At 39.5% G+C, this 25,201-nt stretch overlaps 1 protein-coding gene across 1 annotated transcript; it reads left to right on the forward strand.

Moving 5' to 3' along the window:
* Positions 1 to 4,477: 4,477 nt before the first annotated feature.
* KLF5 (Kruppel like factor 5) lies at positions 4,478 to 23,788 on the forward strand. The gene is made up of 4 exons (XM_027557678.1): positions 4,478 to 5,035; positions 7,327 to 8,200; positions 9,216 to 9,275; positions 21,967 to 23,788. The coding sequence occupies exons 1-4, from the start codon at positions 4,784 to 4,786 to the stop codon at positions 22,143 to 22,145; spliced, it is 1,365 nt and encodes a 454-aa protein (XP_027413479.1). The 5' UTR covers positions 4,478 to 4,783; the 3' UTR covers positions 22,146 to 23,788.
* The last annotated feature ends 1,413 nt before the right edge of the window (positions 23,789 to 25,201 follow it).

Genomic DNA, 25,201 nt, shown 5'->3' on the forward strand with positions numbered 1-25,201 from the left:
TAGTTGGGCAACCTGAGGTCTTTCCACTGTGTAGTACATTTCCTAGAGGGGGATTTATCTATTGTTTTAAAGGTTGTTTACATTGTAGCCTTGTTCAACTTATTGTCCAGCTGTGCTCTTCAGAAGTTACACTAATTTACCTAACCATCACCAGTGGATAGACATGAAGGCATGAAGAGTCTGCACTGGTCTTAGCACCATCCTTTTACACATTTCATTTACAAATGAGCCTCCAAAGGGGTATTTCCTTATGCCCTGTGCAGAGTTCACTTGAGCGTGCATTATGAGTGCCTCTCAGCCTAGGACCATTAGGGCTTTGTCATCACATGAACAGCAATTGGCTCAAAACACCGCTCATTGTGATGCTGCTGATGTGGCCTCCTTAATGTTCTAAAAGATTGTTTGGCGTAACTACTTCAGTTCAGGACTTCTCTCTTGACCTTTCCTATCATGTTTAGAGTCAGAATTCAAATACGGTGCAGTTTAAGCTACAGTATGCCTGGCCTGTAACTTGGTTCAAGGCATTTACATTTGTCTGCTTATTATACTCACAAGGTGGAAAAAGCAATCCCAGTGCCCCCAAAAGGTAAAATATTGTTTTTTTTTCTATTACTAGAGTTTGAAAAATAGGATAAATTATAGTACATTTAGGAATAAGTGCACATTAAGAGTTTTATGAAATATTTCAGGAAGAACACATTTAAATCCAAATTTAAATATAAAATTTAATTTCTTAAGAACTGGGATTGAGGTAGTAAAAAAAAATAGAATATGAAGTGTTTTTCTTAAGACCACTCTAATTTATACAGAAAGAAGTATAAAATCTTATTTAAATTACATATTGTTTCATCACAAAAGGAATGGACATCTTTTCTAGGTGTCTTAGTTTTTTGAGTAAAAATGGTTTGAATTTTGACTAATCTCATTTGAATCTTCTGTTTATTGGGTTCTTTTCTCAATGACTTTTTTTTTTTTATGTGTGATTTCAAGCAGTTGTCATTAATGAAAAGATTAAAAATGTGTAATATAGGACAATAATTATGTCTTTGTTTCTACTGATACATATTCTAATACTTGGCGGACAGTCAATGATTATCAAGAAAAGTCACTTTAAATTGAATAATCCTACCCTAGAGGAGAATTTACTCCCTTACCAAAAAAAAACATTTTTTTTATTCACTGTCATGCTTTTTCTGTATCATGCTCAGTATCAGTGTCACGCTCAGTATCACTCAGAAATTTCACTCATTTTACCGAAATGCAATATTCTATCAAGTTTCCAAAGTGAATAAAGTGTTGTCAAAAATAAGATCCTTTAATTTCAAGTTCTCCCTGAGGTTTTGGCCAAACTACTGAATACAGATATTTCTTTTGCCGTGTCTTCCTATGAACACTACCCTAGTGATAGTTTCATATTTCTTTCATCTCATCATTCAGAAGCTATTTATCCGTTTTTTCCCCCACTGCCTCCTTCAAATCCCCCCCTCCCCCATGGCTGACTGCCTGCGCAACCCCCACACATTCAGGCATATTTATTCCCGTAAAGATAGTGACACTTAGGGTTTATTCTAAGACTAAATCTGTGTTGCCCAGTGACTAAGGACTGAAGCATGCACGCTGCTTCTATGCTTACCCTCCTACCTAACTTGACGACTCAACTTTTTCTCTTTCTTTCCCTCTGAATTCTCTGTTTTGGAACAGTTCAGTTAACCACCGCTGCCAGGCCACTAATTGATTTTTGAAACCTGACATTTGTTTTTTGTTTTCTCCTATCTTCCCTAATGGTACAGCACTACTAAGCAGGAAAGAATGCAAAGAACTAGAAAGTTCAAAGTAATTGAGGATCTGTCCATTCACACTGTCTGGCTTCACGCCAATGGAGAACCTGAAACATTTGAAAAATATTTATCAAGTTTTAACCCTTTTGGTTAAGTCGAAGAAGCAGGTTTGCTGCTGGATAATTTGTGTTCACAGCAACAGCAAGTAAGCTTGGTTGAACATGTCTTTTATACGTTCAGAACCGCATAGCAAATGTCTCTGAAAAGATTACTTTCCAATTTCCGTACTATTGTACAGTGCTAAGCTAGTTATTTTCTGTGAGCTTACAGAGCTGGGTATTTCAGAGAAACCATTACTTAAAAGTGGCAGCCCTATTTCATGAATCCTTCTGTCAGAGATGAAATTTAAATAAATGTTACTGTGTTTGAGCAAAAAAGACTGTATTCAGCTTTTCTGTTATAAATATGTTTTGAACCCAACCATAGCTAGGTTCATATCTATATTCATTAAGAAAATTGGAAATAAGAAAAAAATTTAAAGGACTATAAATATATTGTATTAAAAGTTTATCAAATAGGCTTTTTTTTTCCCCATTGGAAACACTTTTGTAAATGAAAATATGTCAAAAAATGGTGTGAAATATAGAAACATTTCCAGTAAAATAACTGGATTTTATTGCAGTGAAAGCTTAGGTTGAAATAATAGGCCACTGACACTCTGGTAAAAAACAAGAACAACAGAGAGAGATAAAAGGAAAGGTCTAGATAGGCTTAAAAACAAATTAAAATATAAATAGATGCTAACTTATATTAAATTTAAGTTAGATTTAAAGTTAAAAAGAATATAAAAGTTCTATTAAGCGTTATCTATATGACACAGATTCGATCATGTTAGTAGCATTAACCACTAAAAATCTTTTAAGGTTCAATTTTTTTTAAGTTATATTAAATCCCATAACAATTCTATAATCTGTTTCTAAATTATTTAATTACCTAATTGGATTCAGTATTAGAGAAAATCAGTGCAAGTTTTTTTCTTTTTTCCCCCAGGGCAACTTTTTAAAGATGAAGGTGGATAGTGTGGGATTGTTTGCTTGGAAAAAATTTGCCAAAACACATTAAATAATCCTTTGGTAGCATGAAAGTAGTCATCAACCATTCTCTGAAAACAGTGGTCACAGCTATAAAAATGAATCATTAATAAGAACAGAATGAAAAGGAGAAAACATATTTTACAGCATAATTTTGTTTTCTAATAATAAACACCTATAACATTTTGTGTATATTAATTTTTTAAATCTACACACTTAAGAGGTCCACATCTTTTGATAGATTCACTCCTTGAGGAGAACATTTTCCTAAGAACACTTTTTTTTTTGGAAAAGCTGCTTTACGGTGAAGTGATGATGTAGATGTAAAAATGTCTAATGGTATATAGTATGCTGTCAACATATGTACATACGTAGTAATATTCCAGGCATTTTTATTGCAGTGTAGTGTTATGGCTTCCCAAAACGCCAGATAAAAATCATGTTTAAGAATATTAAGGATTAAGGAAAGTGTTCCTTAGGTGATTGCTGGCAAAATTCACCTTCCCCCTATAACACAGTAAATGGACAGTGATATATTTTCGGTCTTACTTTCCGATAAGTTTGGATTCCCAGTTTTCAGAGCTGCTGCATGTCTAACGTTTGTGACTTTCTTTGGTTGTCTTTTCGTAGAAGTAGGTGCCACGGTGTAAGGTAAATGTGCTACGTTTCTGTTTTGCAAACATTAAACTCCACTTTTTGAACACACAGTGATAGCAAAAATAAGTCAAATATGTAATGTCTATTTAAATACATTTCATTAAATCGTTGGTGCTTAAATTAGATTGCATGCTTTGGCTAGAGTCAACAGTGTAAATATTAAAAACTTCAAAATTCATGTGTCCCATCTCTCTCTTCTCCATACCAGATACGAGGTTGAAATGTGTGTGAAAACTTCTCCTACCCATTTAAATACTGCAAGGGAAAAAAACAAGCTTTTATGCCAGGACTTAAAAAAAAATACCTGCCATTAAACCTTTTATTCAGGACATTCCAAATTTGCTTTGCTAAAGGGATTTATTCACTGCTAAAGATACACAGAGACAAGAGCTGTTTTTAAATGTTTATCACACCGCCCCTAGTTTTGCGCTAAAGAAAAGTACATTTTGTATTTTTAAAAATACATGCTCATTAAACAAAACTCTCCAAAACCTTAGCGCCCCCACCTAGCTGCCTTCTAGGTTTCAACTTGCGAGTTTCAGGTCCTTGCACAACACCTAAGGCGTGCAAAACTCTTTTTCTCGTTAATCCTGGCAGAGAACAGTCCGAAGAGATCTCCCTCCACGTCTCCACCCGAATTCCCTCTCTTCCCCAGATTCCACTCGCTTCTCGTTTTCCCTCCGCCCCCGTCTCCGCCAGCCCAATCTGTCAGAGAGGTTGTGTACAAACTGCGCGGCCGCCCTGCGCGCGAAGCTCGTGGCCCGAAAGGGGTGCGGTCCGCCTGGCGGAGGCGGGGCTCTGAGCCGAGCTTCTCCCTTTTCATAGGCTAGCCGCTCAGGCCCGGCCAGCTTCGGGGCCCCGAGATTTGTCGGAGCGCTGCCAGTCTGGCCGGCTGGCCCCGCCTCCCCGGAGTTGGGTAAAATAGAGGCGGGCGTCAAGTGTCAGTAGTCGCGGGGCAGGTACGCGCGCTAGCAGCTCGCTCGCGGAGACAGGCAGTGGCGGGAGCGGACTCCGGGGAGCTAGGGAGCGCGGTGGGGCGGGGCGGGAGAAAGTGGTCGCCGGGTGGACGTCGGCGTTTACGCGTGGCGGAGCGGAAGAGTTTGGCTTTTCTTGCGCGCCTTTGAAAACCGCGCCTGCTTGTGAGCTGAGGGGTCCGTCCGGAGCCAAGCTCGCCGACCCGAACAGCGTGGGCGAGGTGGGAAGCGCGCTCGACTCGCGCCCCGCGCCCGGAACCGCCCTCCCCACCCCCGAGTGCCCATGGCTACGCGGGTGCTGACCATGAGCGCCCGCCTGGGACCCGTGCCCCAGCCGCCGGCCCCGCAGGACGAGCCCGTGTTCGCGCAGCTCAAGCCCGTGCTGGGCGCCGCGAACCCGGCCCGCGACGCGGCGCTCTTCTCCGGCGAAGAGCTGAAGCACCCGCACCACCACCCGCAGGCGCAGCCCGCGCCGCCGCAGCCGGCGCCGCCGCCCGCCGCGGGCCCGCGGCTGCCCGCCGAGGAGCTGGTCCAGGTAGGAAGAGCCGCTCCCCTCCCTCCGCCTCCCTCCCGGGCCTCGGGCGTGTCCCGCCGCTGCGGCGCGCGGGCGACAGGGGCCGCTCCAGGCTGGGGCGCGCGTCGGGGCGCACCGCGGCCCAGGGTTGGGGGGCAGCCCCGCCCTGCCCTCCTGGCCTGGTGGGGGCACCCGGTCTATGGGGAGTCTTCCCTGGCTGCTCTGTCCGGGAAAGGTTCAGCAGGGAACTGGTGCTCACGCGCACCTTAATTGTTTTTCTACCATTTGGGGGATGAAAGCTCGTTCCTCACGCCGGACCTCAATTCCATGTGTCTCCTAAATCCGCGGCCTCCCGCTGCCCTGGCCTTAGAGGTCACCCGCTGTCCCGACCCACGGCGTCCCGGATTCAGTGGGAACGCAAATGGGGGGGGGGGTGTGTTGGAGGGAGGCCCCTCGGGGTGCTAATTTAATATCGCTTGGTGCAACCTGCTTTAGACGCGATCGTAGGGCTCCTTTGGACAACGGGAGTTAGAAAATCTAAGGTGGTGTTGGAGCGCTTATTTTTCCTTAGAAAAGAAAGGAAAAAAAGAAGGACCGGGAGGTGTTGTTTTCTTCATCTGCGCGTAAATTTCCTCCCGGAGCCGCGTTGAAAGCTGGCAGTTGGCTTTTACACTTGCCCGGCAGCCGAATTAGAGCAACCGCCTGTTTCTTTCGCCCACGCAGGGAGTCATATAGCCCAGAAAAAACTTCCCGGGACTTTTAGCCTGTCCCAGGGAAAAAAAAAAAAAAAAATTGGAAACATACCCACATGCAAACAGCTGGAAGAGCTAAAATCAGAAACCACTAACCACCATGGGAGCAAAGCGCACGAAAGGGTTTAGTTCGGTTTATTTCAAGACGCCTCATTTAATACCCCCTTGGTATACTGTGTATTCGCTATACCCAGCTCCTGCTCCGGGGGTCTGCGAGTGTCACCGTGCTGTGCAAGGGCAGCGGCATTTGTCAGAGATGTGACTCACAAGACCAGCGCGGTTTTATTTTTAAATCGTATCTTTGCGGGAAACCCGAATATGTATCCACACAAAATGATTCGGGGTCTGATAGCTGAAATTAAGTAGTAGCCAAAAAAAAAAAAAAGAATGTTATTCACTTCTTAAAATGCCACGGTTAATAATTCTGTGAGCATCTACTTGGGGGTGTTGTTTTGTATGTATTTCTGTTGAAATTTCCTTTCAGTGCTAAAAATTTTAGAAGTTTGTGTTATACTAGGAAAGATGATAGTTACAGAAGACTGAAGAGACCAATTACAAGCTAGATTATGTCCTAAAGAAAAATCACCATTTTAAAACCATGTGGGCATTTGTCAGTTTGCTGCTTAGAAGACGCAGGAGGATAAGGGATGACTGAGCTTTTTACAGAGTGAGGGGGAATGTAGCATTGGCCCACTGAGAAGGACACGGTAAATGTTTGGCTGATGACTGTGCTGGCTACTAGCAGCCTCTCCACCCACGGCCCTTTAGCACCACTCTACCAAAGGAATGGTTTTCCCCTAGGTAATTAAAGATCTGTTTTAGATAGGGATATGAATAGGAACATTTCATTATCATATTAACCAATTACAGAATCTGCTGATTAAAATCAACATTTAGATCAAACTGGTGGAGAAGTTGGTTGGTTCTCTCAGTGGATAGTATGTTTTGCTCAAAACATAGTATTTAAGTTTCCATTGAACTGTAAACTGGAAAAGGCACTTAAATAGCCAAAGAATATGTTTTATATTAGCTATTTCAGCAATATCTACCCAAGCAAAAAAAAAGAGAGAAATTTTGCAATATTAACCTTAACCATAAAGGTTTACTGAGGTTTTTTTTCCCTTTTCAACCACTGGATTTACCTATATGACATGAATAAGATAGAGATAATTTGGCCTTATTACAATACTGTATTTTCAGTTGTAATGGAGCAGAGAATCCTGCTTATATATGAGTGATGATAAAATATACTTTATTATTGCATCAGAAAGGAATATTTTTTCTCTTTGCTTCCTTTTTCTTCTTGATTTGTCTCTTTCAGTTTTTGTCTGGGGTTGACTGGGTGCGATTCTACCAAACACTTGTTACACACATTTTCGTAAGGTTTTTGGTGACCCATTTGTTACACAGTTGACAAACCTGATAGGTGTATAAGCAACACTTAGAGGAGTTTGCCTTGGTACTTTTCATAGAATTGTTGGGAATTTTTAGTAAGCAGTTTGTTCTTCCCGAGATGATGAATTGGGCGGATTATACATATTTCTATCTCTTCTTTTTTAGACAAGATGTGAAATGGAGAAGTACCTGACACCTCAGCTTCCTCCAGTTTCTATAATTCCAGAACATAAAAAGTATAGACGAGACAGTGCCTCAGTCGTAGACCAGTTCTTCACTGACAGTGAAGGGTTACCTTACAGTATCAACATGAACGTCTTCCTCCCTGACATCACTCACCTGAGAACTGGCCTCTACAAATCCCAGAGACCGTGTGTAACACACATCAAGACAGAACCTGTTACCATTTTCAGCCACCAGAGTGAGACGACAGCCCCTCCTCCGGCCCCAACCCAGGCCCTCCCTGAGTTCACCAGCATATTCAGCTCCCACCAGACCGCAGCTCCAGAGGTGAACAATATTTTCATCAAACAAGAACTTCCTACACCAGACCTTCATCTTTCTGTCCCTCCCCAGCAGGGCCATCTGTACCAGCTCCTGAATACACCGGATCTAGATATGCCCAGTTCTACCAACCAGACAGCAGTAATGGACACTCTTAACGTTTCAATGTCGGCCGCCATGGCAGGCCTTAACACTCACACCTCCGCCGTCCCGCCGACCGCCATGAAGCAATTCCAGAGCATGCCCCCTTGCACATACACCATGCCAAGTCAGTTTCTTCCCCAGCAGGCCACTTACTTCCCCCCGTCACCACCAAGCTCAGAGCCTGGAAGTCCAGATAGACAAGCAGAGATGCTTCAGAATTTAACCCCACCTCCATCCTATGCTGCTACCATTGCTTCTAAACTGGCAATTCATAATCCAAATTTACCTGCCACCCTGCCAGTTACTTCGCAAAACATCCAGCCTGTCAGATACAATAGAAGGAGTAACCCCGATTTGGAGAAACGGCGCATCCACTACTGCGATTACCCAGGTATGTGATCCTGCCTGGTTGAAGAATCTGTGTGTGTTTAGTGTGTTCATGTGTGCCATTTTCCACCTCACATTCCAGCTGTACATGGGAGAGGAGTGGTTGACATTTAAAAAAATTCACCTGCTCTGCTCTTGTCGCATCCCAGTCTCCAGTGCCTTACCCAAGTAACTGTTTAGTTACTTTGTGCTTATTTGATATAGTAAAAAAAAAAAATTTGGAATATTATGGGGAAAAAAAGTTACTGGACTCTCTTCTTTTTAATGTTAAATACGTGAGAGTCTTGCTACACTTACGTTGTTACTGTAGCAATCTAAATTGGAGTTCTTAATTCTAAATGAAGTAACCTGGAAAGGAATTACTTAAGTAACATAGGGGAAAAGAAGGGGTGGCAATGAAGAGTGGGTTGGTGCAAGACAAGACCATCTATAGAATAGATTTCAAGGTTGGTTCTGATAGCATGTGAGCATATGCTCTTTCTTGAATGAGATATGTGGTCCAAAATATAAATTGATGACTGTGATAAATATATCTGGAACTTGCTGGCATAAGCTAGTTTATGATTAATACAGGGTATAATTTATTGACTGTGGTACATGATATGACATGACATACTAAATGAAAAAACAAGAAATGTGGGAGTACAGAAAATTGCAGTCATCTTGGATAATGGTTTAACATCGTCAGCTCTAGAGCCATTAAAATTTTTTAAATCACTGAGGTATGTGTTACTAGTGTAAAGCACCTACTGGTATAAACATAGATTTCCCATTTGTAGTTTGGCTTGATTGTCTGCTCTCTTTCTGCTAAAGTGAAACATAAAGCAAATCACTTTATACCTTTAATCAGGTAATAGGGGAGTATGCTTTAAAACATCTCTTAAAACTGAAGCTTCAAATATCTCCTTGCATGAGAGATTTCATCTTTAAAGCCCGATTTTAAACACTGAATCATCAGATGTAAAGATTTCAAAAGGATCTCCAGAATGACACGCTGTTCTTCTTCTCCTTTGTTTCAGGCTGCACAAAAGTTTATACAAAGTCTTCTCATTTAAAAGCTCACCTGAGGACTCATACTGGTATGTAATTTTCTTGTTAATTCTGTGAGTTGTGTAAATAGTATAAGTGGTATTCATCCTTTTAAAAGCCAGCACATGTTTGATCTCTTCTTTCTTCTGTCAACTTTTATTTTTTAATGGCTTACCTTTTTCAGCACTGGCTTGGCTCAAAATTCAGTTCAGTGAAAAAAGTTTGGTTCCAGGAAGGCTGATGTTCCCTCATTAAGGCCTTGCCCTGTCACCTCACATAGAATTAATTGCTCCCAAACATAAACAACAATGTTTACTAATGGATTTTAAAACTTTAATGGCACTGCTATTCCTATCTTGAAGGAAAAAAATGTAACTCATTTTCTCCCTCCGTAACAAATCAGTTGGCTTCTATAAAACTACATCAAACACTAAAGCCTTTTCCATTTAGCAGGTAAAGCGTAATTGCTTAATAAATTATCTTAATTTCACCTTGAGCCTAAAATATCTGTGTTTAGCATGTTTTCCCTGCTGGTAAAAGGTGGGCTGGAAATTGAAAAATACTAAAATCAGGCAAAACTAGGGTCATGGTTTGAAAGCTATTTTACATTCTACCCCAGTCCATATTATACATTGGAGAGACTTTATTCCAGCTAATATCTCATCTGTGTTTAAAATGTTTAGCCCTATAATTTTATAAAAACTTTGTCAGATCTATACACTCATTTTAAAATGCTTTTTAATTTCAAAACTTTATATCAGAACTTATTTGAGGACGAAATTAGGTGGTGGCAAGCTGTAAAAATCTCCAAATACCCAAAGTATTTTTAAAACTATGGGTGGTTACCATTAGTGATTTTCTTAAAAAGATAGGCCTAAAGGAAAGAACCTATACAAAGTGATTGTGTTTTTTTCCTCTCCGTAAATGCAGCTTTAACCTAAAGTTCAGAGAATAAGTTTGCTAATAAAAGCAATGACCTAGCAAAATGTTTTATTCCATCATTGCTATGGAAACCAAAGTATTCAACAGTTCCTTTGAATGGGCTGCTGGATTAGTGTGAGGACTTGAATCTCCCCAGGCTAGATGTTACTATGGAAATTGAGTTTTGATAAATGAAGTAGTTATCTCTAACTGCTGCATTAAAAAGTAAAAGCCTTTGAACAAAGGTCAGTGCTGAGATAGAGCTCAAAGAGGAACATGGCTGCAGACATTTCATATGCGCATTGGGAAGTATTGCTTGATATCCCAGTGATAAATACTACTTAAAATCTAAATAGTGTTGGCGACAATGTGGTAGATTCCAGGGCTTTCTGAGAAATTGCTTTTAAAGAAAAGACATCTCCTGCATTTATCAGTGAAAGCAGTGGGTTGTTTCAACTTGAAGTTTTTAGGTAGAGACAAAAGGCTATCTCCTAATCCCAAAGTAGAAGTTATATTTATACTTAAACAAACACCCATTAAGCATGTAAACTCAATCTGAAGTTTTCAGCATACAAATGACAAGACCATGAAAACAGTCTCTATAGAAATACTAAACTATCCTTTTATAGGATATACATTATATATTTAGGAAGAAACATTGAAAATGGATTTTTACCTGAACTATGATTAAGGAGAAGAGGAAATAACTTCAGAACTTTTGAGCTGTTTTTTTTCTCCTTTGAAAGTCCTTGAAATGGGAGATAGGAAGGAGGAAACAATGTTTCTCCTGAGGTTAAAGTCTCCTAATAAAGAGGAACCTGATTCCATATATTGATGCAATCAACTGCTTATTGCCGGGATGTAGTCAGGGCATATCTAAATGGCCTTGCAACCCCTGGCAGGGTTTAGTGCTCAGAATGCTTATACCTGGGATTCTGGAACTTGACCTGCTGGCAGGGAAATTTAATAGTGGGTTGTCTTAACGATGCTTATACTGAAAAAGATAAAAACCAACTAAAAAGAAGATGTAGGCCTAGTTTGAATCCCATGTATCGACTTTTCCACCCGATCATAAATGTGTGTCCATTGACATCTGATGAGTGAGACCCCGTAATCCAGTTTAATAAAGTTTTGTTTGATAGCCTTTCAGATGCCTCGAGGAGGGTTTGTGGCAGACTTGTTCATCTGGCTAAACCCGTTCTTGGGTAATCATAGAGCATTGAGGTTGTTTTCTCCTCATTTTTAGTTTCTACACAATGCCTTTGAAAATTACCTGTGCGCTCTCATTGCATCCTCCCCACCCTGTCGTTTTTTAATGAATGTATCTGAAGCTAGTGAAGTATTTTTTTTTCTTCTTCCTTTAAAGGCCCAGGTATTTCTAAATACCTTCTGTCAATGTAATTAGCTTTTTTTGTTAGAGGACTTTAAAAATTTATATGGGAATGTTGATATTGTATTTTTGATATAAAAATTTTTTAATGATTGCCACTTTAGGCAGAATGTGCAGGACCCTAGGACTTCTTTAGAAAATAATTTTAATTGCTTTAAAATGTCAGGTTACCTTATGTTTTTAAAATGGTTTAAGCAATTGAAACAACCTACGCCTGAGTTCTGTTTAATTGCTTATTCTGGATTTTTAGATTGCAAATGCTTCTTGACTTATAAACCGAACATAAGGACATAGTCTTTCTCAAACGACGTTTTTTTAAAAAATTCGAGATGAAAGGGTAGAAAATAGCAGTTGGAAGTCTCATAGCATTCAAGGTTTTCTAGGTTTATACATTTTGATTTCTTTATTCAGAAAGAATATACAAAAGTAATACAAAGCTCTATATAGTTAGACAAAATACCTGAAATTGATGTTGCCTCTGTTCTAGGGGAAAAGTTGTAAAAAGCATGCTGTGTCTTGACATGTGATAGCATACTTACTGGCCTATAGGGGTATCCTTATTACCTGTGTGGAAGTGTTCGTGTGTTACTTCTAGCATATGTGTGTGTACGTGTGTGTGTGTGTATGTATATATATATAGCACCTCTGATTAGAAATAAGTATGGCTCCTTAGGCAACAGTGTCACAAAGTATATATTTCCAAATAAAAATACTTGTCCTTTTAACAGCATTTTAAAAAGCACATTGGCAAGAAACTGATGCTAGTTTCTTGGTATGCCTGAGTCCCATGAGTTGAAATGCTGCTTTTACATTGAGTGTGGAAACTTCTTTGAAAATTGTTTACACTTTAGTAAAAAGTACTTACTTTCTAAAGAAAGAGTTCTGAAAAAGCAAACAGTGCACTCTGAATACCGATGTTTGAAATCTGAGTAGTTTTAGTCACATGTGTGGCTGTGCACTTAGCCCTGGAGTATATGGTAAAGCAGTTGGGGAAAGAGGGTATGGTAAGGTTTTATGGTCATTTGGCAGCTATCTGGAGCAGGGCAGAAAGTGAGCAGTTGTTCATAGTCTGAGCAGCACACACACTGGGCGTCAGTAGCCATTAGATCCAGACTCTGTGCCCAGGTTGCTACATGTGGACTACATGATCCCAGAATGACTGCCGCTGATTGACAAGAGAAGGACAGTTGGAAACACCCCCAAAAAAGAAAATGGAAACATACAAATAACATAACACCAAGTGGACCGTGGGTGAAGCACTGTCCTGTTAGAATCTCACAGCTGTATTCGGGATTCCTTGTTTAAGAAAGAATTTCGCAGTAAGCCTTGGAAAGATTTCTAACCCAAGACTACTTGTAAAGGGGTAAATTCCCACCTGCTGCCTCACTTCCTGTGTAGAACACTTTTCTAATGACATTTATATTAAGATGGTACTGTGTGTACTTCAAAATACATAATCTCTGCTAGAGATTTGTTACTCAGTTGATTTTAGTTTCAGTTTGTGTACTAAAAAATCCCTAGGTATAAATTCCTATTTAGTTCCTTGCTCTACACTTACTATCCATTGGATGTCTTAGGTATAGATTTTTGTTTTAAAATACTGGCCATGTTGATAATAAAGGTATTTTCATTTGCAGCACTTCCCCACAAATAGAAAACATTCAAAATGTTCTGAACATGAATTATTCCTTTTTTTGTGGAACTGTGGGAAGTGGTAAAACATTTTTAAAAATATAGAAAGGAATTAATTTCCTTAAAAAATGATTTAGAATTAAAATCAGAATAAGATTTTATATATGTGTGTGCATACACATATGTCTCCATATATACGTATATAGCCTTAGTGGAGATCATGCAGTTTGTGTCTAGAGATCAATGTTGGTAGGGGTGAAAAAATTTTGCAGGATGAAATTAGTACTCAACTGATATTTTTGAGTTTATATTTGAAAACTGCAGGGAAAAGTATCCCATTTAGCCTGTTACGTGTTACCAGTTAGACATTCTTAAATTATTTTTGTTTGCAGCTTTGAAATTTATTTTTCTATATTGAGAAGTTCAAGTTAACATTAAAAAAAAAAGTAGCTATAAGAGAGGCACTCATTTAGATGCCTGGAAAGGTATTTATGAGCATAGAAGCTTAGAAACAATTTCTTTTTAATGACTCACGGGAAAGGTTTAACTTTGCTTCTGGGACTTGCTCTTTCATCTGAAAAACATTTACATAGGAAATTGATTAAACATTGTTTTGAGATGATAAAGCATATGGAAGGTTAATAAGTATAATTTGATTAAGCAGACATTTTTGATTTTTCAAGAATCCAAAGAGAATCTCTTCTTCCCTGTTTTTGTAGATTAGTGGGAGAAGATAGTTCGTAAATGGACTAAATAGAATTGCTGAAGTCGAGATAGAAACAATTAGCTGTGAAGATAGTGAGGACGGTAATGTTTTTAAAAGTAAAATATTTTAATCACCAAAGGTTTTTACTTTGGCAGATATTTTTAGTTTTATAGAATGTAGTAGCTGTTTACTTGATGACCTACATCTTTTCAGGTGAAAGATTAGAAACAAAGTAATGTCCTAGTTTAGCAAGTATCTCTGTAGCAGCATTCCTATTCTGTCAGCCTGTATTATTTATATCCAAGAATCTCTTACAACTCCGATTAAGGTGAGTTGCTGTTTTAGAAGTGCCCCATAGGTAACTTTCATTAAAAAACATCCTGGCAGAAGAATATACCTGTGACTACTTTATAAATGCACACTGTTTAGAGCTGGGAAGAATCTCCAGGTCAAGATAACCATGTTAAGTGCAAATTTAAGGAAAGGATAATTAGGACTCATTCAGTACTAGAAAAATGAAAATATAGAATTTTTCTATTTTGGTTAAAAAAGGTAAAATATTTGGTTTACCTTTGGTTTACCTTTTGGTTAAAAAAGGTAAAATATTTCACCGAGACTTTACTCTTTAAAAATTTTACTTTGGGTTCTTATTACAAGAAAGTGAATCTGAATGTCATATTTGTGTCAGGAGACTCAGGAACTGGTATTTCATTAACACTGTCAGTGATAGAGGATGTTTTTGTCCAGAACCCCTGGGGCTCAGATGGTAAAGAATCTGCCTGCAATGCGGGAGACCCTGGTTGGATCCCTGGGTTGAGAAGATCCTCTGGAGAAAGGAGTGGCTGCCTGCTCCAGTGTTCTTGCCTGGAGAACTCCCTGGACAGAGGAGCCTGGCGGGCTCCAGTCCAGGGTCGAAAAGAGTCAGACACAACTGAGCAACTGACACTTAGGAGAAGTGGCGGAGGTGCTTAGGTGCCTAGAGATTGGTCCTGCTGGGGTAGAGACTGCCACCTTGGGTGGCATGCCCACCCCTGTTCTGTGTGTCTTTGACCAGCACAAGGGGCTCCACAGTTCCTTGTTTTTCCTCAAATCCAGTCCAGTTCTGGAAAAGAAAACTTGTTTATGTAGAGTTGATTTACCCTTGTACAACTTCAGGATGGACAATAAACTGATTCGGAACATGTCCTTCTGAAGAGTTTAAAAGTACGGTCCTTGTCTAAATGCACATTTAGTCAGATAACACTCAGTGGTCCTTGGCAGAAGGAACCAGGCAAAACCCTGCTGCAGGTGAGGCCATGGTAAAAAAAAAAAAAAAAGACACAGTATGGTAGCCTTACACTAGATGCCTCCCCGTCTCTTTTACCTTCCCGCCTTTTCATGAGTGAAAATTCCCAAGGTGGTCAGCCTCAGGACACACTGTGATTAACCAAAGGTGCCTGAGGAGGGTTGGGAACATCCCCTGGGTTGGGAACATCCCCTGGAGAAGGGAAGGGGAATCCACTTCAGTATTCTTGCCTGGAGAATTCCATGACCAGGGGAGTCATGGGGTCACAAAAGAGTCAGACATGACTGAGTGACTAACGCACTATTGACTATTGAAATAATTTATTCCACTTTAACAGTCAGAATAGAATATGGATGTTAAGGAGGTGTGGCAATAGAAGACAGTCTCTGTGTTTGAGGAACTTTCATGGCTAGTTAAGGAGGCAGAATACAGTTGTTTGAAGCCTTCATTCAGCAGTATCTGTGCCAGTACAGATCAATCATTTATCAAACATTAGGTGAAGTGAAGTGAAAGTCACTCAGTCACGTCCAGCTCTTTTCGACCCCATGGCTCTAGCCTGCCAGGCGCCTCTGTCCGTGAAATTCTCCAGGCAAGAATACTGGAGTGGGTTGCCATTCCCTTCTCCTGGGGATCTTCCCAACCCAGGGATCAAATCCAGATCTCCCGAATTGCAGGCAGGTTCTTTACCATCTCAGCCACCAGGGAAGCCCAGGATGTACATTAGGTACATTTGCAAATACTAGCAATAAAAATCTTTGAAATGAAATGCCTGCCCTTTTGTTGCCAAGTATAGGAGATGTACTGCAGTGACCTTTAGTAAAAAATTTTAATAGAAAATTACTGATATAGATATATAAAAATATGAACTAATGAGCCAAATCAAAATCACCTTACTTTATGTGCTTTTAAAGACATCTAATATTTCCCTATGAGTTTCTTTAATCTTGGTATTAATGCTTCTCTTTTTTTAAAACCTTTTATTAGAATGTATACTGTTTTAGACGGAGAAGGCAATGGTAACCCACTCCAGTACTTTTGCCTGGAAAATCCCATGGATGGAGGAACCTGGTAGGCTGCAATTCATGGGGACACGTAGAGTTGGACATGACTGAGCGATTTCACTTTCACTTTTCACTTTCACGCAATGGAGAAGGAAATGGCAACCCACTCCAGTGTTCTTGCCTGGAGAATCCCAGGGACGGGGGAGCCTGGTGGGCTGCCGTCTATGGGGTCGCACAGAGTCGGACACGACTGAAGCGACTTAGCAGCAGCAGCATACTGTTTTAGAATCTAAATTCCTTAAGTCTCTAGTGATGGGAAAAGATCTGATGATTATTGAATTGCATGAAAATATTTTCCTCCTGAAATAAGAGTTCATTTTGTGCATCAAGGACTCAAATTCTAAGAATTAAGGGGGGATTCCCTGGTGGCTCAGATGGTAAAGAATCTGCCTGCAATGCAGAAGACCCAGGTTCCATCCCTGGGTTGGGAACATCCCCTGGAGAAGCGAAGGGGAATCCACTCCAGTATTCTTGCCTGGAGAATTCCACGAACAGAGGAGCCATGGGGTCACAAAAGAGTCAGACACGACTGAGTGACTAACGCACTATTGACTATTGAAATAATTTATTCCATTTTACCAGTCAGAATAGAATATGGATGTTAAGCTATTTGAGGCCAGAGACCAAGCCTTATTCGTTGCATTTTGCAAGTCACCTGGTACAGGTTGTGATTGTTAGTACATATTACTCTCGTTTCCTAAGCATTGACTTTAATTCTGATTTTTGACCTCTATCAAATATAATTGATTGGATTTAGTTTTAGCATCAGGAAGGAAACCAGATATATAAATTTGCTGTAACAAAAATATTACCTAAAATAAATAAGATAAATTTTCCATCTATGATACTTTTCTTTTGTTAGAAGAATCTATGTAGAACGTTCTAGGAAAAGGCCTTAGTGTGAATCTATTGAACATGTTCAGCCAAGCAGAGAAACTTCCCATTCTAGTGTGGTAGATTCATAAGTCATTTTTTAATTTATTCAACAGAAAAAAAAAATAGCTGATTTTTAAATTCATCACTAAAGTCTTTTCAGATTCTTAGCAAACATGTTCTGCTAACTCATTGATGTTCCTTTCAGTTCAGTTCAGTTGCTCAGTCGTGTCCGACTCTTAGCGAGCCCATGGACTGCACCATGCCAGACTTCCTTGTCCATCACCAACTCCCAGAGCCTACTCAAACTCATGTCCATTGAGTCGGTGATGCCATCCAACCATCTCATCCTCTGTCGTCCCCTTCTCCTTTTGCCTAGGGTTCCTTTAGCCTAGGGTTAAAGGAGAGCCATCATTAGGTGGTATTTGGGGATTGTCAGTCCCAGCACAGGACAGCTCTTAGAAGTCCACACGTCCTGAAAGGTGGGTGTGGGTGTCCTTGGGGGCTGGCTCAGCTGGGATGTGTCCTATGCTTCAGACAGTCTTGAGATTTAAGGCCTGCTTTGAGTCCATTAGGCTAGTCGTTAAGTAACCTGGACAAACGGCTTTAGAATCTTTAAATAAATGTGAACAATACCTGTGTATTCCTTACATCATTCATATAGCGCCTGTATCAGTGTTTGCCAGTGGAGGGTATAACTGGGACATTGAGGAAAAGTGGCAGGCCAGGCTTCTCAACATGACCTCATTGTTCTGCTTCTAACTCTTGGAGTTGTTGTTGAGGATAAATGAAATATGAGCACCTGAGTCAGAACGTGCTCAGTATCTGTTTCTGCTTGCTCCTTCCTTCTCCTGGTAATGGTTTTGCTTAACATTAATTGACTTCATCAGTATGGACAATATGTATATTTAACCATTGTTCTTTTAAAAAAAGGATTAAGGATTTCTAGTAAAAGAGTCCTGGTAATTTTATAAGATGATGAGAAAGTTTACACTTTGAGATAAAGCTGAAGCTTGTTTTTTGTGCTGTACATATTTGTCACTTTTTTTTCTTCTTGTCTTTGGAAAGTTTCACATTAACCACAGCATGAGAACTTAAAAATACAGTTGATGTTGAAAGAGCTTAACTAAATATTTTAAATTGGTGGTATTGGAAGGAGATTCTGTAAAAATCCAATTAAACTTTTGAAAGCTCTATCCTGTTGAAATAACTTAAAGGAAGTTAGTTTGGTTTCCCAGAAGTACTATGCATAGTGTTTCTGGCTGAGGAAGAAAGACCTGAATCTGCTATTTATTTGGCCAGAAATTGGGTACCAGCTTCCTCTACAATGTTTTACTTGAGCGGTGTTGACACTTGAACAAATCCCGTACAAACTGCCCCAAGTGGGGAACAGTTGTCCTTGCTTCTGTGGTAAAGCTCCGGCCCCATAACTAACATCCAGAAACTGGTAGTATTCTTGGCTGAATACTCTATAGATACGTATAAATTGAGAGCAAAACCCCAACTGTTTTAGGAACTTTCATGGCTACCGTTTTTCAACCAATCAGTAAAGTAAACTTTTAAAAATGCTGATGCAGTTTATTGCTTCCTAGCCAATAAAAATAGTGAACAAAAAGAGTCTAGTGTCCCTTGTTTCTTAAATAAACTTTGAAAATTCAGTTCTCCTGCCATTTAATTATTCAATTCAAAAGACTAGAATGACTCCTTTTTAAATCAGGCACTTTTTTTCCCCTTGCCTCAGACATCAGAAATAACTTTCTCTTCACGTTAAATGACAGTGAAGTATTTAGCCAACCCGTTTGTTTTGGTGATTTATTTTTTACAGGGAACAAGAACAAACACTGGGTGTGCAAAAAACCTTTTTCTGTTTGATTTACATCAACAAGAGTGATAGCTACATTTACTACTGGCATTAAGACATTTCTGTGTATTAAACATACGTGAATATAAGCAAAAGAAAAGTGGTTTATTTCTGGTTACTTAAAAGGTTTAAGTGTATTAGCTTAAATTCTTTGAATTTATTCTAACAGGGGGAAAAGAAACACTTCAGGAAGTTGAGGTGTGCATTTTTAAAATGGAGCAATAGGAACCAAAAAGGGAATTAAAAACATAAAAAGTATTTGTGTGTTGGTTTGGAACCAGAAGTGAGGGAGAAGGGAAGGGTGGCTCAGGGATACTCACTCCAGGAGTTGAAAGAGAAACCCCCTGGGAAATAATTGGTACAAAATTCAGAGGGCTGCGCTGGGCCTTCTGTCTTTGTCCTTATGGGGTTTTGTTGTGGAGTCATGTCATGAATTATGTGACCCTTATGGAGTCACAGTGGTTATCAGGACAGCAAAAATACATTAACCACAAACTGTGGAAATCTCGGTTGATGTGGACAATGTCTTTTAAAATTTGGCCTCAGCTGAATAATCTTACAACTTCCTGAATATGATCCTGTTAAATCAGGCAGAGAAAGGTAGTTGAATTTCACTGTGGTACTAAGTAACCAGTGTTCAAAGCAACGTGGGCTTTTCTCCAGCAGAAGAAAACATTTTAAAGAATTTAGAAGTTTGGCTATTGAGAGTATTCAAATGCTATTCAAATAAAACTCAGCAGTTATATAGAGTGGAATCAGGAAGAGAAAGATAAATACCCTATTCTAATGCATAGATAGGGAATCTAGAAAAATGGTCCTAAAGAATTTATTTACAGGGCAGCAATGGAGAAACAGACGTAGAGAATAGACTTACGGACATGGGGAGAGGGGAGGAGAGGGCAAGATGTATGAAAAGAGTAAGATGGAAACTTACACTACCATATGTAAAATAGGTAGCCAACGGGAATTTGCTGCATGGCTCAGGAAACTGAAACGGGCTCTGGTGTCAGCCTGGAGGGGTGGGATGGGTAGGGAGATGGGAGGGAGGTTCAAAAGGGAGGGGATATATGTACACCTATGGCTGATTCATGTTGAGGTTTGACAGAAAACAGCAAAATTCTGTAAAGCTATTATCCTTCAATTAAAAAAAAACTCACCAGTAAGCCAGCAGTACTTGAAGATGCAAATTTACCTCACAAATTCTCATCTTAAATTCATAGAAAATTATAACCAAGTTAAGCATCAGTAGAAGAACTACTAGTGATTGCTTAGTGAGAGATTCTTTGGTCTGGGGGTTTATTTAGAGGAATACACTATCTTAAATAGGATTAATTGATTCTAAAACTGGGAATTAAGGCTGCCTTATAAATAGTATGGGCTTTCCTGGTGGCTTAGATGGTAAAGAATCTTCTTGCAGTGCAGCAGACCTGGGTTGGGAAGATATCCTGGAGAAGGGATCATAAGTTATATTTTTTTAAAAGGTGACATTAATTTTGTTTGTATATCAAAAATGTACAATGATGTGGGGCAATTAGATGAAGTCAGAAGCTGGTCTGTGGTGAGGAACAGCAAAGGCCTTTGACAAACCTGGGAATTTCTTTGTGTGTCACTGTGGGCAGAATCCTTTTGGGCTGTCAATATGGAGTAGTTTTGAAAGGTTACCAGCAACTAGCAAACTTTAGACAACATTAAGAAGAATACAGATTACAGAGGGGTGGGGGAGTGGCTCAGATAGAGGGGTAGGGCGGTGGCTCAGATGTCAATTCACTATTTAAGTGAAGAGAGATAGGAAGATTGAATTAGAGGCTTTTATATATTACATATATAAGTTCCATGAGTTCAGGCATTTTTGTTTTATCCTAAGCAATCAGGATAGTCCCTGGCATATAATATGCATTTGACAAGTCATTGATGGAATGATTTTGATAGTCTTTCTGGTACAGTGCATTGCAAAGGGAAATTAAATGTGCATGACACCACAGTTAAGTTATTGGTACCAGACTTCCTGATCTGGTAAAATTGTTAAATATCAAATGCATAAAACTTTAACACCATTCAGCTTTAATCTTGAGTAGTTTTGCTTCAGTCTGAAAAATGGGAAGATGTGAATATATGCATACTGAAGGGAATTTCAAAGAGCTAGTCCATTTTGGAAAGCCATGTGTTAAGTGAACTGGCTTATGTGCTGGCATTTCACAGTGGCTAGTGTAGAAACTTTTAGGACCACTTTGTTGCAGTAAAGGGTCTCAGTTGTGGTCCATTAAGTTGGTGATGTGAGCAGCTCCTTCTTGTAGCTCCTGAATTTCTTCCTCCCTTGCCCACCTTAGAGCCATTAGTCCCGCTCTGATTCAGTTGGGGTTGGTTGGTATAGAAATTACATTGGCACAGTAATAGTAAAGCCACTCCAGCTCATCTAGTCATCTCATGGATTTACATGTGCAGGAACAGTTCAGTGCTCATCAAAATATGAGCACTGATTCATCCTGCACATGTATTTTTAAAAATTGTTTAAAGAGAATTTTTAGACAATTTAAAAAAACGGAAGTACCGTTGATTTGCAGTATTTCGTTTTAGCACATGTTTTAGGTGTACAGCAAAGTGATTCCCTTATACATGTATCTGTTCTTTTTCAGCTTCTTGTCCCATGTAGGTTATTGCAGAATATTGAGTACAGTTCCCTGTGCTATACAGCACATCCTTGTTCGTTACCTATTTTGTATATAGTTTCGTGTATGGGTTAAACCCAAACTCCTAATTTATCGCCCCCCCACCCCCACCCTGTAAAATTTCCATTTTCCGTTCTTCAAAAGTACAGAGTACTTAATTAAGGACTATTCTGCAAAACAGTGACTCTCTGCACTAGATGCCCTGAGCAGTTTCTAGTTCATCAGGAATCCACATACCTTCCTCCGTAGAGGCTGAGTTTGAAAGAAGCCCCTTGGCAGACAACACGACCCGCCTTGTCCAGGGTTGCCAGCTGCCCGCTCACCTCCCTTTTGGTCTGTTGCGCAGGTGAGAAGCCGTACAAATGCACGTGGGAAGGCTGCGACTGGCGGTTCGCGCGCTCGGACGAGCTGACCCGCCACTACCGCAAGCACACCGGCGCCAAGCCCTTCCAGTGCGGCGTGTGCAACCGCAGCTTCTCGCGCTCCGACCACCTGGCGCTGCACATGAAGAGGCACCAGAACTGAGCTGCCCGCGCTGCCGCCCGTGCATCCTCCGCCGCCTGCCCCACACAGCTCACTTGGCAAGATTTTAAACCACACAATTAATTCTATATATATATAAAAGAAAACGAAAACACAAAACTGGAAATGTATATTTTGTATATTTGAGAAAACAGGGAATACATTGTGTTAATACCAAAGTGTTTGGTCCTTGTCCGAATCTGGAATGCTTGCTATATGCTGGCTTGACCCAGGCAGATGCCGTCATCTCAGACAGGTAGCCCCATCTCAGCGTGGGCTGGGCGTGCAGGGTGTGCTTGCAGTGTTCTTCCCAAAGCACCACCATTTAATGTGACAGTGTTTAGCAAACAAGTCCGTTGGGCACAAGAAGACAGCTGGATTGTGTGTCAAGATTTTGCTTGACATCAGAGTTTTTTTCAATACAAGATAATTCTCTAGAGATACGCAGCATACCTGGCAATTCACAAATAGCCATTGAACAAATGTGTTGTTTTGTTTTGTTTTTTATATGAGTTGCCTATATTTGCTATTCAAAATTTTGTAAATATGCAAATCAGCTTTATAGTTTATTACACGTTTTCTAAGATTCTTTTGGGGAAAAAAATCATAAATAATTCTTTTGAAAATAACCATGGATACATTTACAGTTAGAACTTGTGGTAAGATACCTCTTAAAACCTTACCAAATTCATTTCTGTGGTAGGTAGAAATAAATCACTCAAATGAACTTCAAAAGCAGATTTCATGCACTGATTAAAATCGGATTGTTTATTTTAAATACAAGCTACATTTTATATGAATTGTGAACTCAAGAGCTTAAAGATAGTTAGAATATTCAAAAGTTAAAACATCTTACAATAAGCTAAACAGTATCATTTTTGAAAAGAAGGATATACGTAGTTTTCACTTGGGAATGTTGAATTTATGATGCAGTTTTCATATACGGAAACGTTGAATTTATGATTCAGTTTTCATATACTGAGATGTTTGCTTGTGCAGTACAATTGGTTAAATGCCAATTTATGTGGACTTTGCATGTAATATACAGTGAGACACAGTAATTTTACCTAAATTACAGTGCAGTTTAGTTAATCTATTGTTAACACTGACTCAGTGTCTGCCTTTAATTATAAATGACATGTTGAAAACTTAAGGAAGTAAGTGCTACATATATGCAATATAAAATAGTAATGTGACACTGATGCTGTTAACCAAAGGGCAGAATAAATAAGCAAAATGCCAAAAGGGGTCTTAATTGAGATGAAAATTTAATTTTGTTTTTAAAATATTGTTTATCTTTATTTATTTTGTGGTAATATAGTAAATTTTTTTAGAAAATTTTCATAACTTGATAAATTATAGTTTTGTTTGTTAGAAAAGTTTCTCTTAAAAACGTGTACATAGATGACATGGTGTAAATATTTTGTAAGAGGCTTCAAAATGTTTATACGTGGAAACATACTTACAGGAAAAGCATAAATTGGTTGCTGTTTTGCTTCTTTTTCCCTCTTATTTTTGTATTGTGGTCATTTCCTATGCAAATAATGGAGCAAACAGCTGTATAGTTGTAGAATTTTTTGAGAGAATGAAATGTTTATATATATAAACGACAATTTTTTTTTTGAAAATAAAAAGTGCCTAAAAGATTCATGTTGTGCCTTCTTCCCCTACCATAGCAAAAACAATGAGCAAATTGCTCTCTCGTAACTATTTAAAAGGGTCTGTTTAATGCAGACAGTTAATAAAGTAATTCCCACTTTGAACCAGTATCTACCTTTGTTTAACATGGAAGAGAGGAATTTGTTTTTACAATATCAAAAGTATAAAGGGAGGCATACTCCATGAATGTTGATTTCCCCTATTCTGGTCAGTACACACATACATTACTGATTTTATGTTTTCAAGATCATTACCGTAGACACTGGAGGTAATTTGTATATCCTAGTTTAAATTTTTTTTTGGTTGCGCCTCTTGGCTTGTGGGAGCTTAGTTGCCTGACCAGGGATTGAACCCAGGCCCCAGCAGTTGAAGAGCTGAGTTCTAACCACTGGACTGTCAGAGAATTCCTTGTATATCCTAGTTGTATTGTCAGAGGTAAAACAAGAATAAGGTTTTTAAACTTTTTTTCCTTGTCAAAAGAACAAAATTGATTTTAACCACTAGTAACGATACACCTGGGAGCCTACACCTTGGCTTCTAGTGTCACCTCCAGTGAAAAGAACTGGGGCTCCTTGGAGACATGGCTGATTTTGAAAGTGGATGTACAAAATAAACCTGGAGTATCTTACAGCGTAAGACTGTAAGCAGTCATAATTCCCACAGTGATGCAGGAATGTCAGAGCAGCAGTATAAAACATGATTGAATTGTAACCAATCCTGTTTTTTTATTAGCACGGACCCATGAGTCCATGCTAATATAAATGATTGAAAAAATCGGAAAGAGATCTGAAAAGATCTCCAGTTTTTGTAGATCGAGTCTCTGGTAGAATGTAACTCTCTACTCTTTAAGTTCAGGCTGCATAAAGTGACTTTATTACAAAGAGTACAATATAGCCAAGAGGGAAGGGAGGGGGGTCACTTTACAGTTACAAAAACCTGCCAAACACTCAGCTGGTGATCAAGGTCCTTGTCAACAGATAAGTCATGTTCTCGAAGTATATACTCTTGGTTTGATGTGATGAAAATGGGACTTTGCCTCTGTGGTCTTCCTCCTAAAACACATAAGCCCTGTGTAAGCATGAGAAAGACTTTAGACATCCCGTATGAGGGACGTTTTGCAAACTATCCAACCAGTAGTCAAAACTTAAGGTCTTGAAAACGGGAAAACTGAGAAGCTGTCACAGCCAAGAGAAACCTAAATGAAACAAAAACAAAATGGGATTCTGGAACAGAAAGGACATGGGGGAAAACTGAGGCAATTTGAATAAAGTATGAAATAGAGGAAGCTGAGGGTGGGGTATATAGGAATTCTGTATTATCTTTGCAGTAACTCAAACTTCTAGAATAAAGTTTCAAGCAGAAGCTAGAGTGAAAGTTTAGGATAAAGTTTGGAGTGAAGG

Source organism: Bos indicus x Bos taurus, chromosome 12, assembly GCF_003369695.1.
Source record: "Bos indicus x Bos taurus breed Angus x Brahman F1 hybrid chromosome 12, Bos_hybrid_MaternalHap_v2.0, whole genome shotgun sequence".
Lineage (NCBI taxonomy): Eukaryota > Metazoa > Chordata > Mammalia > Artiodactyla > Bovidae > Bos > Bos indicus x Bos taurus.

What these genes read in the sequence shown, in the direction of transcription:
- KLF5 (XM_027557678.1), top strand. Translation starts at nt 4,784, where the DNA reads ATGGCTACGCGGGTGCTGACCATGAGCGCCCGCCTGGGACCCGTGCCC. An exon ending in CCACTACTGCGATTACCCAG is followed by an intron (nt 8,201 to 9,215) that starts GTATGTGATCCT and finishes CCTTTGTTTCAG; the next exon opens with GCTGCACAAAAGTTTATACA. An exon ending in TCACCTGAGGACTCATACTG is followed by an intron (nt 9,276 to 21,966) that starts GTATGTAATTTT and finishes TCTGTTGCGCAG; the next exon opens with GTGAGAAGCCGTACAAATGC.